A 15,242-nucleotide genomic window follows, 5' to 3' on the forward strand; every position below is an offset into this window, starting at 1 on the left:
TAGTTTTGGAGTAGGGAGTAAGGGAGGTGGCGCCTGCTCCGGGCTCCGCCACTCCCCGCCCGCGGGCCGGGGGTGGGGTGGCACTCGGTTTCCCGCGGCTGCCGGCCGCGCCCCGCGCCGCCGCCAGGGGTGCTGCCCTTCCCACCTGCCGCAGGACGCCTCGAGGGCCGGTGCGGTGCCCACTGGGCTGCCGCTCCTCCCGGCTCAGAGCTTTCCAGCCGCCGAGAACGTGCGAGGGACCCCGGCGTCGGGCAGGGGCCTGGGCCGCGGAGGGCGGGAGCGCCTCCGCACCTGCCTGAGCTCAGGCACCCCCGCCCGCCGGAGAAGCCGGGAGCCCTCGGAATGCCGGCTGCCTCCACCGAGGGCGCTGGCTCGGGGCTCCCAGCGGACCCGCCCGCCCTCAGCTGCCGGCGCGGCACCAGGCTCCGCGCTCCTAGCCCCGTACGCCTTTCTCTCCCCTGCACTCTCTGGCAAGGCCGGGCACGCCCACTGCCGCTGCTGGCCTCAGAGCCCGGGCGCCCGAGTTACACCCATTCTCCCCACCATCGTCGGCCAGAGCCGCGCTCCCAGCCCTTCTGCAGGTGCTGGCGGCTCCGAGCGGAATACAAAGAGGCCTGCTCCTCCCTGGCCCTTGCTGCCGCCACACCCGTCCGTGCCCACTCTCCGCCGTCCTCCGCGAGGGCTGCACGCAGGGACCCCTCCTCTCAGCGCGCTCCTCCCCCTCCCCCAGTGTCGCTCAAATCCACCCAGCGTTCCGAAATCCCGGGAGTGGGGGCCTTCGACTGTCACCCTCAGGCCCCCTTGGCCGCTCCTCCCGGCCCTTGGGACCCGCCAGGGCAGTCCCCCAACCCCCGCCTGCCGCTCCTCTCGGTCCCGGCCCCTCCTCCGGGTCCCTCCTCCTCCCTCGCCCCTCCCGAGCCAGGGTGGGAGCGACGGCAGCTGGAAGAGAAGGGATGAGGTCATCCTCTCCCTCGGAGTCAGCTGGTGGAGGAGAGGAAGCGGGAGGAGGGAGCGCGCGCGAGGGGAGGAGAGGAATGTGCAGGTCCGAGGAGCGCCGCGGCGGCCGCTGCTGCTCCTGCTGCTGGCGGCGGCGGCGGCTCGGGCGGCAGCAGCGAAGCCGGGACGGCGAGGAGCGCGGGCGGCGGGCAGGGGCGCGCGCGGGGCGCCGCGAGCAGCTTGGCTCCGCTCAGGCAGCCAGGCGGCGCTCCTGCCGGCCCCAGGCGCGCCGCTAGCCCGGCCCAGCGCCCAGCCCGGCGGGCGGCGGGCGGCGGCGGACGGCGGGCGACCCGGCGCAGGAGCAGGAGGAGGGGGAGCCGCACCGCCTGGGAGGGAAGCCGGGGCGAGTCGAGGAGGTGGCGGGAGGAGGAGACAGCGGGGAAAGGTGTCAGATAAAGGAGGGCTCTCCTCCGGTGTGGAGGCATCATGGCCGCTAAATCAGACGGGAGGCTGAAAATGAAGAAAAGCAGCGACGTGGCGTTCACCCCGCTGCAGAACTCGGACCACTCGGGCTCGGTGCAGGGATTGGCTCCAGGCTTGCCGTCGGGGTCGGGAGCCGAGGACGAGGAGGCGGCCGGGGGCGGCTGCTGCCCGGACGGCGGCGGCTGCTCGCGCTGCTGCTGCTGCTGCGCCGGGAGCGGCAGCTCCGCGGGCTCGGGCGGCTCCGGCGGCGTCGCCGGCCCGGGCGGCGGCGGGGCGGGCTCGGCGGCGCTGTGCCTGCGCCTGGGCAGGGAGCAGCGGCGCTACTCACTGTGGGACTGCCTCTGGATCCTGGCCGCCGTGGCCGTGTACTTCGCGGACGTGGGCACAGACGTCTGGCTCGCCGTGGACTACTACCTGCGCGGCCAGCGCTGGTGGTTCGGGCTCACGCTCTTCTTCGTGGTGCTCGGCTCGCTGTCGGTGCAAGTGTTCAGCTTCCGCTGGTTTGTGCACGATTTCAGCACCGAGGACAGCGCCACGGCCGCTGCTGCCTCCAGCTGCCCGCAGCCTGGAGCGGATTGCAAGACGGTGGTCGGCGGTGGGTCTGCAGCCGGGGAAGGCGAGGCTCGTCCTTCCACGCCGCAAAGGCAAGCATCTAACGCCAGCAAGAGCAACATCGCCGCGGCCAACAGCGGCAGCAACAGCAGCGGGGCTACCCGGGCCAGTGGCAAGCACAGGTCTGCGTCCTGCTCCTTCTGCATCTGGCTCCTGCAGTCACTCATCCACATCTTGCAGCTCGGGCAAATCTGGAGGTACTGTAATGGGTGGGGGAAAAGGGAGGCTTGCTGCTGCTACTACATCCCCACTGCTTTGCTTTTGCACGGAAATCTTTCAGGGTTGCTTTGGTAGTAACCCTAGTCACACTCTTCCAGTTTTTTGGGTTTCTTTTGAACTGGGGCTTGCATTTTTAAAATTTGCAATCTCAGTCTAGGGTGGGAGGGAAGTGAGAAGCAAGGGAAGGACAGCAAAGTGGTTTCGATCACCTCATCCCTTCTGTCTTCCCACTCTGCCTTACTGGCTTCTCGCTCTTGGCATGCCACAACCCCCCTCCCCCCTTCCCCATTTTTAGTGATATTGTTTCAGTGAGTAGGAGAGGATTCCTGTCACATCTTCTAAAATTCCTTTATTATTATATTGAATTTGAGGTGTGTGTTGCCATTTGGATGGTTTCTTTTGTTCCCTGGGGAAAAAAAAATTGCTAATTCTAGTGAAATGGGAGTTGCTGCTGCTCAAAAGTACCCACATATTAATGATCACTGCTGGAGAAATGCTTTGCTCAAAGTAAAGATCCTAATAGGCAAATGACTTTGTGTATATATATATATATCCCCGAGCATGAGTCAGTAAACTTTATGGGGCCCAGATTTACTTTTAGAGTGCCCTTTCTGATTATCTTGCAATATCTCCATAGCTAATTTCTCATATAATTACAAGCCTTTGGAAAAGGGGTGGGGCACCATGTTAACTTTAGTTGTACTTGGCATCTTCGTTGGCTACTTTGCTACTTGTCATCTGATCTACCAAGTCTTTTTACACAGGGATCACTTCAGTTATAAACTGGAATACAAGGCTAAACTTGGGCAGAGTGAAACCACCACTTGAACAGTCACTGCATGGACTTAGGAGCAGAATGAAATAGTATGCTCAGGAATACATTCTTTTGACTTTTATATGCTACTAGCAGATTTCGAAGCAATATTTTACATCTATAAAAATTACTTGTATGGAAGTCTATAGATTCTAACATGTCAGAGCTTTTTTGGTTTTAAAATAACTTAGTAAACAGGTGGTATAAGCGAAATGAGGACAATTCCTAGAAAGTACACCAATATGGGACTGCACTCTGTGGTACTGGTGCTCTTTTTCAATTTTATTTGTGGCTATTTTTGTGATAAAAGATATGAGTTGTTGACTATGCCGAAGTATCCCCTGTGGAAACAAGTTAGAGGATTTGTGGACTAGAACCACAAACTTCTTTTTATTTATGATGAACAACCATATGTTCACCTGAGAAGAGCAAGTGTGGTGATTTCACAACCTTTCCTGGGACCAGAGCTTTGTGAAGCAGACTGAACATTGCCATAGATGGTGACCTTTCAGATTGTGAAACATTTTTTTTCAAGCACACACTTTCTGGAAAAGTGATATTTGATATGCAGTCAGACAAATTGATGTTGGAAACCTTCATACATATTTTGGACTCAAAGTAACTTTTTGAAATGCTAGTTAAATATGATAGCTATATTTCCCATGGATGACTATTGGGAAGACTTATAGCTTGATGCTCTTCAAGTATGATGAAGGACTTAAGTGCTTAATTTAATTACTGAAATTACTGACTGGCTAGGATGCATCTGATTAGCATTTCTAATCTGATAATTTGGTAAATTAAGCTTAACATTCCATTTGTTAACTTTTTCAAACTTTATCAAGATTTGGAAATCACTTAATTTTAACCACCTTTCAAGTTTCTAGACTTATGTAAATAATTCAAATACTTCTCTATCCTATTAACTGAAAAACTGTAATTTTTTTTACAGATTGATTCTTTATGAAAAATCTGATATTAAATCCTGTGAACTGAGGAAGTCCTTTTAATTATAGTTGTGTTTACTATACCTTCTAAACCAAACATCTCCCCAATTGAAAAATGACTCTTAATTTTCTCGGGGAATAATATACAGAGTGTGAGAAATAATTAGGAAAAGATATGAGCCTAAAAACATGTCAGAGAGACCATAGCCACTGGGCCAACTTATCATACAGAAAAGTTATTGCAGAGGTAGGGAGTGGGGGCGGGGAGAGAAGGGATGGAAGGGTAAGGTTTGAATGCAGAAAGAAAACCGCAGGCTGTCAGACAAATGCACTAACTGACCCAGACTTGGAGAAACTGTGGTCACACATGGCTCCTTTTAGTTAAGCATTTCTATAGTATTTTCCTTAGAGGCTTTAAAGTTAATACTGATAATGCGTGATCATCTAGGAGGAATATTGTAGTTGGAAATATTATCAGATATAATATTCTGGAAATATTTGTCAACATTTTCAGAATAATGTGTGTAGTAGATAAGTTTGAATTATCACCTAATCTAACTATTCTCAGATTCTGATTAAAATATTTGGGGGATGCCAGAGTAATCTGGTGAAAGCATGATCTAAGACTAATCAGCATCATTTTCTGTTTATGAAGTATATTTTTCAAAAAAACAAAACTTTAGCCTAATGTAGGAAGTTGGAAAGGGATTAGAAAGCTTATGGAACTTAACACTCAGATGCGCTCTAATATGTTTCTATTTCTCTGAGTGTTGAACATTCATATGGAACTTTGGGGGAGTAGATGCATCTTTGATAATAAGCCAACGAAGTGCAACTCATCTCAGATTTTTCTATTAGACTCACTATGATTCCTTAAATTAGAAGCATCCCTCTGCCTCTTCTAGCTTTTCTTTTCAATACATTATACACAAATATTGCAGAAACACCAGAGTACTGAGTGGTTCAAAGCACAGAGGTCATTATTCATGTTTTAACATGCTACTTTCTGGGATCAATAAAATAGATTTTAGCTAGGTTGGTAACTGCTTCTTGTGTTTCCATGAAATTCTAATTATTTTAGGGAAGGACCAGATTCTAAAAGCTTTCTCTAAATACAGTCTTTTGAAATAACATCAAAGCATTTGCTTGTTTAGAAATAGCCATTGAAACATTGTGGGTAAGATTTGCATGTATTTATACATGTGTTACAATGCAACTGCTAAAAGCAATGATACATATTCATTTTAATTAAAGTTTACTAATGGGAAATTAATGGCAGCTTTTAAAGTCGCAGGAGGTGAGCTTGGGAAAGAGCTATTTGAAATAATAAAGTGAATTTTTGCTACCATGTGAAAAGAGCAATTATGACTTTAAAGGAACTGTGCCTGTGAATGAATGCGAAAGTACATTCCTTTCTTATTTTTCTCATATGATTCCAGAAATTACTAAGAGTGCAGTTTAGCCAGTGGGAATCACAAATTCCCTAAGAGAACAGTTTTCAGTCCTCATGCTTTTGATCAATTGCCTCCAAATGTCTTTTTCCTTCAGAAATTATGAAGTTTACTCTTAAAACTCTACCTGAATTTCTCCTATGTATGTATGTACATAGTTAATTGTTTTCTAGAAAATATGCACATTATAAATAATAAGTCAGTGGATGGTAGAGTGGGGAGCATTTTCACTATTCTTACTCTCTTGGGTTTTGTTTTTGAGTATCCATCATGAGAGTCATCTGGGAAAAATGTGAGGAAAATGCAGTTTTTTCTGCTCTTGTCATGCTTGCTATTCCAGAAGGCACTGATTGTGTCCCATGTTCAAATAAGTCGGGAAAATGACAGATTAGACAAAGTTAAACAGATCTCTCTACAGCAGGACTTCTCAGAGCCTTTTATAAGCTAAGGTACAGTTATCAGTAAGTTTTTAAAGTCACATCTATTAAATATTCTTATAATGATGCATGCAAAACACTTGGATAAACATGCCATTCTTAAAACTGGCCAAACAAAAATAGTAACAATTTTATTGGCACTTTAAAAATATACAAATGTTTTTTTCTACTTTTTATGTCATCTACATTTTAAAATAACCTAAAAGGAAATTATTAGTATCTGTATATGTGAGACAACTGTCTCAGAGAGGTTAAGTAAGCGGCTTAACCTCTTAATAGGGTCACCTAACTATTATGTAGTGTAGTTAGGATTAAAAACGGGGCCCGTTTTACCATACAGTCTGTGATTTTTCTGGCTGAACTGGCTACCTCCAAGTGCCAACTTGGATAATAATGACAACAATGTATAAAAATAACAATTTACCTTCACTGTGGATGGCAAAGTGGGAAAGGGAGCTGCAGTTTAGATGGATTAGGGGATCTTTCCAATAACACACCGGTAGTTAAACAGTAAAACAGAGACTTGAGCTTAGCTCTTTGAACTCCCAGTTCATTGCCTAACTTACTATACCATTTGGACATACTGAGGTTGTTTTATTAAATCCCAGCTAAGGAACATGATCTCGTAGTAGTTTTAATGATTACATGGCATAATGTATGTGAATATGTGAAAAGTTAATTACAAAAGATAAAGAGGTTCTAGAGATAAGGAATGGGTAGAAAAACTAAGGAGGATATAGGTTACACCTTTGACTATTAGAAAAGGTGGTTTTCAATTCTGAGTTAGTCCTGAATTCTGATATAGATTAGGCAAGATTGGTGCCATTTGCTGAGTTTATCAAATGGTTATTTTCTGCATATATGTGTTTCCTCTCTATACATATAAATTAATTAGTCATTCAACACTCACTGAGCACCTGCTATGTGCAAGGCACTGTGCTTGTTACTAATTATTCCATGATGAATAACATATATATATTTCAAGGAATCTACTCTCTAATAGGGAAGACAGAAAAGTCAGTAGACCATCTCAATAGAAGAAAATAAGCACGATAGAAACAGGAAACGCAAACTGCCTTGATGGTTCAGGTAAGACTCTCTGGAAGAGGGGATATCTGAGCAAAGGTTTGAGGGATGAGAAAAATCTGCTTTCTGAGTAAAGTGGGACATTGACTTTAGAGCCCTGGATGCAATGTGTAAAGGCAGAGAGGCAAGAAAGAATAAGGCAGGTTAAGTGCATGCTCTACATATGGAGTGAGGGAGGGAGAGTAGCTAGAGATGAGATGAAGAACTAGTTGGGCCAGATAATGAAAGGAATTTAGATTGTATTTTGAAGGCATGAAGGAGTCATGAAGGATTATAGGGGGTGAGGACTGTTAACGAAAGTATTAAAACACTGTTTTATTCAAAGGAATGGCAGAAAGTTGAAAGCTTCAGAGGCTATGTCATTATTCATCTCTGACTCAGTCATGTCTCTGTCATTCATGGAAATCTATTGGCTTCACAGGCTTTGAGTTTGGATGTCATTGGGACATATAAATAGAACCATGATAATGGGAGAGTCATTTTTCAGAAAAACAAGTTGGTTGAAAGTTTTAATTGTATTTATATTAAAGTAAATTATTGGCAAAACTTTCTTTGGTGTTACTATTTGAAGAGTTATTTTCTTAGGATACAGTGGTTTTTACCTTATTGAAAGTTAGTTCTTCTGATCCATAGAAATATATTCCTTATGTTTATTAGTCACATTTAACTGTCCAGAGAGCTTCTATGTTCTATTTCTTATTTGACCCTTTGAATGATCTTGCAGGTAGCACTTCTATTTTGCAGATGTGGAAATTGAGAGAGAGAATTTTAATTGTTTTCCTCCTTGGGTCATATATTTCTGGACAGATTTTAAGCTAGAACTCAATACTGATATGGGAGGGGTGAAAGCAACATGGAAAATGGCTGATGGTACTGAGGATGATGAGGTAGAAGAGAAGCCCGAAAACTTGAGAGCTCCATAGTAAGTGCTGAACTGTTGTAACCTGGAAGAGGCATTGGACTTTTGTGTAGGCCCCCTGGGACAAAATGGGTGGGACCTATAGGAAGAGATTTTGAATTGATGGAAGGAAGAATTTTTTTAGTAGTCGAAGATATCTGCAGATCAACTGGGCTTCCTTAGAAGCAGTGAGTTTCCCATCACTGGAGTGTTGAAGCATAGTCAGGAAAATTAGGTAGAGATGTGGTAGAGAGACTAACTTTCATACAGAGGGTTGTACCAGAAGATCATCTTCCAGCTCTGAGATTTTGTGATAATCTCCATCATAACATGCTGCTCCAAACATATTAGACTAACCTTTGCTTTTTTGTGGATGAAAGAAGTAGAATGCATTTTCGTGCAACACTGTAATTGTGCCACTTTAAAATCTATTCGTTGGTTTATAGACTCAGTATCTTCCCTGGAGCATCACAAATCCATATGCCACCCCTGAGTGCTGGCTTTGGCATCAAGATCTCTGAGTTAGCTGACAGGTATAAATCCACACACAATCAGACAGCTCCTTGTGCATTTACCTGGGTTTCTGTATGAATTGGAATAATTTATGTATAAATCTCTGTGGTGGGTATATCTCTGTGATGTCTTTGCAATAACTAGTGCAAAGATTGTAAATTTTTTCCATTCACTTGAACTATGAAGTGTTTACTTCACAAAGGTAAATATTTTTATACTTATTACTCCCCAACAGACTAACTTAACAGAACAATTGAATGTGTAGCATCTGTATACATGTATACTATCAGTTTTGAACAATGTCCACAAATCCTTGGAGCAATAGCTTTGAAAGTCTTTGCTCAATCTCTTACAAAATGTTTCTTCATGACTGAATATACAAGCACACAACTTGCTAGTAAATATATTTTATATGTTACAGTTTGAATGATATAGTCCACCTATGAATTTAAGTAACACCAATCACCGTCTAACAAATAATGTACTGATTCTCCTTCACATGGACTTACTGGCTAATCTGATTAGTACATTTCTTTACTTACTTTAGAAATTTGTATGGAACAACTAACTGGACCTATGGAAGCAAGACCAGAGATTAGAGTTGGATTTATTATCCTTATGCATTTTCACGTAAAAGGCTCAGTATGGTGCTAGTCAGGAGGGAATGTTTTATCACGTGTGATCTTGTAATGTGTAATTGTTGTTGGAATTTAGGGAAAATTATATTTAATAATACTCTATAAGAAATATTCTCTTAAATGGCATTGCATGATTCTGACCACCATAACAAGTGACCTCATCCCAACAACATGATGGTGTCCTTGGTAAGTGACAGCATGGCTGGTCAGGAAGGAAGACCATGGCAAGTTCTCATGAAGTTAGTCTAGTGGTTGTGGAACTTAAGGTAAAAGAATACATAGTCAGTGAATATCTACTGATCTGTGAATAGAACCCAGGCACTATTCTTTCTTCTTGATGAAGGTGTAGCTAAACTTACTACTTAGTGGCTTCTCTGAGATTCTAATGGTGCGGTGAATCAGAAAAGGTGCAATGTCATCTGGGAAGGATAGGAAAAATCACCCCAGCTCTTTTTTTAGATTAGTAGTGTTGGGAAAATAGGGGTAAATTTTGTGAATCGCTAGTTACAGTCTGAGAAAAATGCAGCTAGAAGCCCAGCTTTGTATTCCTGGTTTTGCTGATTGAATAGTCAGGGTGGAGAAGCTATCTGATAGGTATTTTTCATTGAATTCTTACCTATACTTGACTACCTGAAAATATACTTATATATGGAAGAATTTTTGGTACTTTTTATGCTTCAGTCTACTCAAAACGTTTGCAGCCTCCAGTTACTACCACCACCACCATCATCACTGTAATTCTTATCATCATGAAACATCAATTCTACATCTAGTATATGCATAGAACTGATACAGATTGCTGATTGTAGGAGAAACTAGAGAAAGATTAAAAGGAAAATGAATCAGTCCAGAAATCCCTGAGGTGGTCTGAGTGACACCGTTAGGTCTTTTTTAACCCTAAAATAGACGGAGAGGGTCGTCATAGTTAGAATGTCAGTGATAAAGCTTATTTAAAGAGGCATCTGTCCTTTTGGGAATTGGACTAAATGTGGGGTATCAGAAGAAATGATTTGGTCTCCAATAGCAGCAGATTCCAGGCAGGCTATCTGACTGCTCTGGGTCATGTGCCATTGTGGGTGCAGATGACACACACGGCCCAGCTCCTGGAGCCTCACAGACTAGGTCTTCTTTTGGTTTCCTCCTTCTGGGTCTTAATTTTCTATCTGTATGATGTGATTGGTTAAAAATAATATCCTAGGTTCTTTCCAGGTCTAAAGTTTTGATTCTGCTCTTATTATACATTCTTTTCACTTGCCTAGTACCTAGGGTATATGCACTAGAATGTCTACAGGTGTCCTAAGGCCACTGTTGTAGGCTTTCTCTATGTAAGTCCAAGGGGATATACAAGGGACTTTCCAGGGTTGATAATATTAGTGTCTAAACTCCCAGGAACTGGCATGATTCATACATAGAGAGTCTTAAGCGTATTTACATAATGCAATTAACCTTACGTCATTTCCAAATTTTAGCTATAATCAAATAAAACAATTTTCATTAAAAACACATATCTACGTATTCGAAATGATGTCAAAAGTCTTCCATGTCACTGATTCTGAGATATATACCATATAGACTGGAGAAGCCAAAATTGCCATCTAGATTTCATGTGGTGAGGTATGCACAGCTGGAGTGCTGTGATTAACAAATAAGAACAACGCTTCGCAGGCTTGAAAGAACTATCCATTATGTCAATGAGAAAAATGGTTGCCAGAGCTAGATTTGCTTTTAAATTAAAAGCTTGTCCTGGGTTACACTGTCACTGATTTAATATTCTGAAAATTGGATTTAAAATTGGATTTAAAACAAAGATATGACATCCAGGCCTATCCTTGTTAAACATAGGGATATGGTGCACTCTGCTAGAAGAACAGAGCATTGCATTAGCCTTCCCTGAGAACTCCCTGGGGATAGGAATTCCCTGGATTCTAGGTTCTTAGAAATCTGATGTGAAGCTGAACGATTTTTAACCCCATGCCAACATTTCAGATTTAAAATTTTTAAAAACCTTAAGCATCTGTTTTAAAATTATCTGAACAAAGTATGTCAAACTATTTTCTCATCTTTATGATTCATAAGTAGGCTGTTTGAATCAGTTCTACTTCTTTTGTTTAATTTATACACATGCCATATTTCCCTGTTGGGGAATCCTTTTATATAAACAGAGCAGTGGGCATTGTGTGGGGTGAGTAACGATGAGTCAAACAGAGAATCATGCACATATAGAAGTAGGATCTATAGTGAACACCACTTGAAAAAGACTTGAGATGACTGGTTTGACTTCCCCTCAAGTCCATTCTATTTAAGAAGGACAGAGTTGCCTTTCTGAATCACCAATCTGACAGATTTCATCATGTGAAAGCAGTCTGACTTCTTTTATCTGCAGTACAGGTAATAGTCATGAATAAAGATCTCAGTCTGGGGCTGAATTCTTTACTTTTCAGGTTTTTTTTTTTTTTTTAAGGTAGCAGAGAGTCAATAATCAAAGCAAAGGTAGCAATCGTAGCAATAACAGCAACTAAATGATTCCCTATAACTTCTATCATTAGTTCATGGCATAGTCACTGTATCGGTGTGACAGTAACAATGAGGAAATGATCCTTTAGTGAGGCAAGGAAAGGATTTGTAAAGGCTTTTTTTTGTTTTGATAGACTTTCAGCTCATTAATTAACTTCCTGTTTTGCAAGAGTAAAATTAATAACAATCCATTTTTAAAATGTAGGCTAATTCCAGAAGACTGTCCCAAACACTTTATAATACCTGAATTTGTTATTTTAACATAAATTAAGAGGCATGTCTCAATCAAGTTTTGTATTTCCAGGAAATCTACTACTCGTAAGAGTGGCAGTCACAGATATATACCTTGTGGGATTTTCTTCCTGATGGGGTGATGGCTAGGTTTGAAAACTTGAGTTCTAGAGGGGTGTGGGTTTCCTTACCCCATCCTAAGGAAAGCACAAATATTAGTTGAGTTCTTATTTCTGAAAAGTCATAAAGAGTTACAATTATTTAAGGATATAATATCTACCTACTTTGAAATAAGATTGGAATCAAATGAGAAAGAGGGAGGAAGCCTGAAGGTTTTATCTAACAAGCATGTCCAAATACTCTAGAAAATATCACTGTGTTGCCTTCTCTAATCTGCTAATAGGAAAGTAGCATGTTGTCCATAAGGCATGCATCTGTTAGCTAGTGGAAGAAAAATTTAGCCCTGAGAGAAATGAACAAAAAGAAATAATTTTATTCCACAATCAGAGAGCAGATTTTCAGTTCTTAGAAGGAGTAGGAAAATCGTACTGACCTCCATTATGAGATACATCACAGCTAAGCTTAAAGCAGGGCTTCACCAGCCAGGCCAAGCTCCTCTTAGATGAGTTTGTTCCAGGGGCAAAGAAAGAAAAACTTGAGTTGTGATAATGATCAGGTTTATGAGGTCAACTTGATATATATTTATTTAATTTTTATAGATTAACTGGGTGCATGTACAGTTGTTTTACATGGATACATTGTATAGTGGTGAAGTCTGGGCTTTTAGTGTACCTGTCACCCAAAGAGTGAACATTGTACCCAATAGGTGGCATATCATTCCTCATGCCCCTTCCACCCTCCCACCTTTTGGAGTCTCCAGTGTCTGTTATTCCACTCTGTATGTCCATGTGTACCCATTGTTTAGCTCCTACTTAGAAGTGAGAAGATGTGTTTTTTGACTTTCTGTTTATGTCATTTCACTTAGGATAATGACCTCCAGTTCCATCCAGTTGCTGCAAAAGTCATGATTTTACTCTTTTTAGTGGCTGTGTAGTATTCCATGGCATCTATGTACTACATTTTCTTTATCCAGTCTGCTATTGATGGGCATTTAGGTTGATTCTATACCTTTGCTATTGTGAATGGTGCTGCAGTGAACATACACACGTTGTTTTTATGATAGAACGATTTATATTCCTTTGGGTATATATCCAGAAATGGGATTGCTGGATCAAATGGTAGTTCTATTTTTAGCTCTTTGAGGGATTGCCACACTGCTTTCCACAATGTTTGAACTAATTTAGACTCCTGCCAGCAGTGTATGAAAGCATTCCCTTTTCTCTGCAACCTCACAGGCGTCTGTTATTTTTTGACTTTTTGATAATAGCCATTCTAACTGGTGTAAGATGGTACTCTTGTGATTTTAATTTGCACTTCTCTGATGATTAGTGATGTTGAGCATTTTTTTCATATGTCTGTTGGCTGCTTATATATCTTCTTTTGAAAAATATATTGAGAGCACCAGTGGGGTCAGCAGTTTGTGCATGTTTGACTGAGAATTTTATGTTATCAGAAGTGGACAGGAAGTCAGAGTCCAGAGGGTGAAGGCCAAAGCACATCATCACAAATGGGGCCAAAGCACAACATCCCAACCCTGGGAATCCAAGCAAAGGCCAGAAATAAGCTTACTAATTGGAGAGGTGGGTAAGAATCTGAAATCAAGGACATCAAGACAGTAAACCATGCCCATGCTTCAAAATGTAAAACTGAAGAGAAATTTGTTTGATTTATATTCACAATAGATCTACTTCTGTTCCAACTGAGGGGAGGGCAGAGAGCTGGGACTGCAGGCAGGTTCTCACTCAGGGACGTCAACTGCCTGCAAGCTCATGAGCAACTCATCTGCTAAACCACTGCCTGGTCACTAAGATCAGTTGCTGAGAATAGAATGACTAAAATAAGCAACCAGTGTTAGCCCCTTTATTCATGGACTCCACAAACATCTGCTTAGGATTATAGTAAGGAAAATACATTAAAATAATATGTTTTCAAAAAGTCTACTCACTAGGAAAGCAGCCTAGTCATGGGCATCCCCCCTAAATCTCTTTGTGATGATGTGCCAAGGACAGAGCTGTGGGCTTGTTACTGAAGGTGGAATCTGCAAACCCAAACTGTCAGCATCTCTTGGAAGCTTCTCAGACATGCTGAATCTCAGGCCCACCCTAGCCCTGCCAAATCGCCACCAGCATTGTAGCAAGATGCCCAGGTGATTATTATGCACATTAGAGTTTGAAAAGCATGGAGCAACTACTGCTGCTACAGAGGAGGGAAATTTCAGCTCAAATGGTCAGAAAGGCTAATGTGAGCTGGACATTAATGGGAAATATAGTTGCTCCAGATATTTGTAACTGGCTTTCTCACCAAACACCTAGTATGAGCTAGGTTATATAGCAAGTGTAGTATAGCAAGGGTTGTTGCTTGGAAACTTAACAGTGATAGGTGCACACACACACACACACACACACACACACACACACACACAAATGAATCTCCTTATAGACAATGCTTTAAGCAAAATGTGAAATGTTTTGATTGGCAAAAGAAGTGAAAGATTGAAGTCTTTATTGAAAGTCCATTATTGGCTGGGTGTGGTGGCTCACACCTGTAATCCCAGCACTTTGGGAGGCCACGCTGGGCGGATCATGAGGTCAAGAGATCGAGACCATCCTGGCCAACATGGTGAAACCTCATCTCTACTCAAAATACAAGAATTAGCTGGGCATGGTGGTACGCACCTGTAGTCCCAGCTACTCTGGAGGCTAAGACAAGAGAATTGCTTGAACCTGAAGGTGGAGGTTGCAGTGAGCCGAGATCATGCCACTGTACTCCAGCCTGGTGACAGAGCTTCATCTCACACACACACACACACAAAGTCCATTATTTTATGGTTTTATGTTGCAGAACCAATCTCTAAGAAGATAATTAAGCACATTGACTGCCTACCTCTCACAGTTTTATGCAGTACTCAGACCTTATGTCATTTAGGCTTTAGGACTGGAGTCATCAAAGTGGACAGGAGGTGGTGAGAGAGGGACCAGGCCTTCACAACAGTGGTGGATGCTGAGGGAACCATTGGCTTCAGAGTAACCAGACACCAAGAATAGAGAGTGAAGAGCTCTGACCAAGACATGATAGTGGTTGTCTTTGCTCAGAGAAGTGGAGTGGGCTGGTTCTGGGCTTATTTTTATATTTTTCTGAAAAAGAAGTAGTGAGGGTGGACAAAGTTTGTGTATGCTGGCTGGATGGAAGGGATAGTGGAGAGCGAGGCTGGGTTTCTGAACATTCCTCTGCCTTAGCTTTTAATCTCCTAGACCGAAGAGCCTCTGTATCTACATGGAGAAAGAACTGAGATAGGAACTGAGGAAAATTGAACTGGGACTCCAGGTGTGAAGGACTAATCCCC

The 15,242-nt window shown here is 42.8% G+C and overlaps 1 protein-coding gene across 3 annotated transcripts in view; it reads left to right on the plus strand.

Moving 5' to 3' along the window:
* Positions 1–961: 961 nt before the first annotated feature.
* Positions 962–15,242, plus strand: part of XKR4 (XK related 4) — a 441,254-nt gene continuing 426,973 nt past the window's right edge. For 2 of the 3 annotated variants that reach the window (XR_004672896.3, XR_004672897.3), the window contains exon 1: positions 1,292–2,228. Coding sequence is in view for 1 of the 3 variants with exons in the window: in XM_034966105.4 (XP_034821996.1) it covers positions 1,423–2,228 (806 nt within the window). In the remaining 2 variants the exon portion in view is untranslated. Of the gene's footprint in view, positions 2,229–15,242 lie in introns of all 3 variants that reach the window. The other variant, XM_034966105.4, reaches the window with a different exon arrangement.

The sequence above is a fragment of the Pan paniscus genome, chromosome 7, assembly GCF_029289425.2.
Source record: "Pan paniscus chromosome 7, NHGRI_mPanPan1-v2.0_pri, whole genome shotgun sequence".
Classification (NCBI taxonomy): domain Eukaryota; kingdom Metazoa; phylum Chordata; class Mammalia; order Primates; family Hominidae; genus Pan; species Pan paniscus.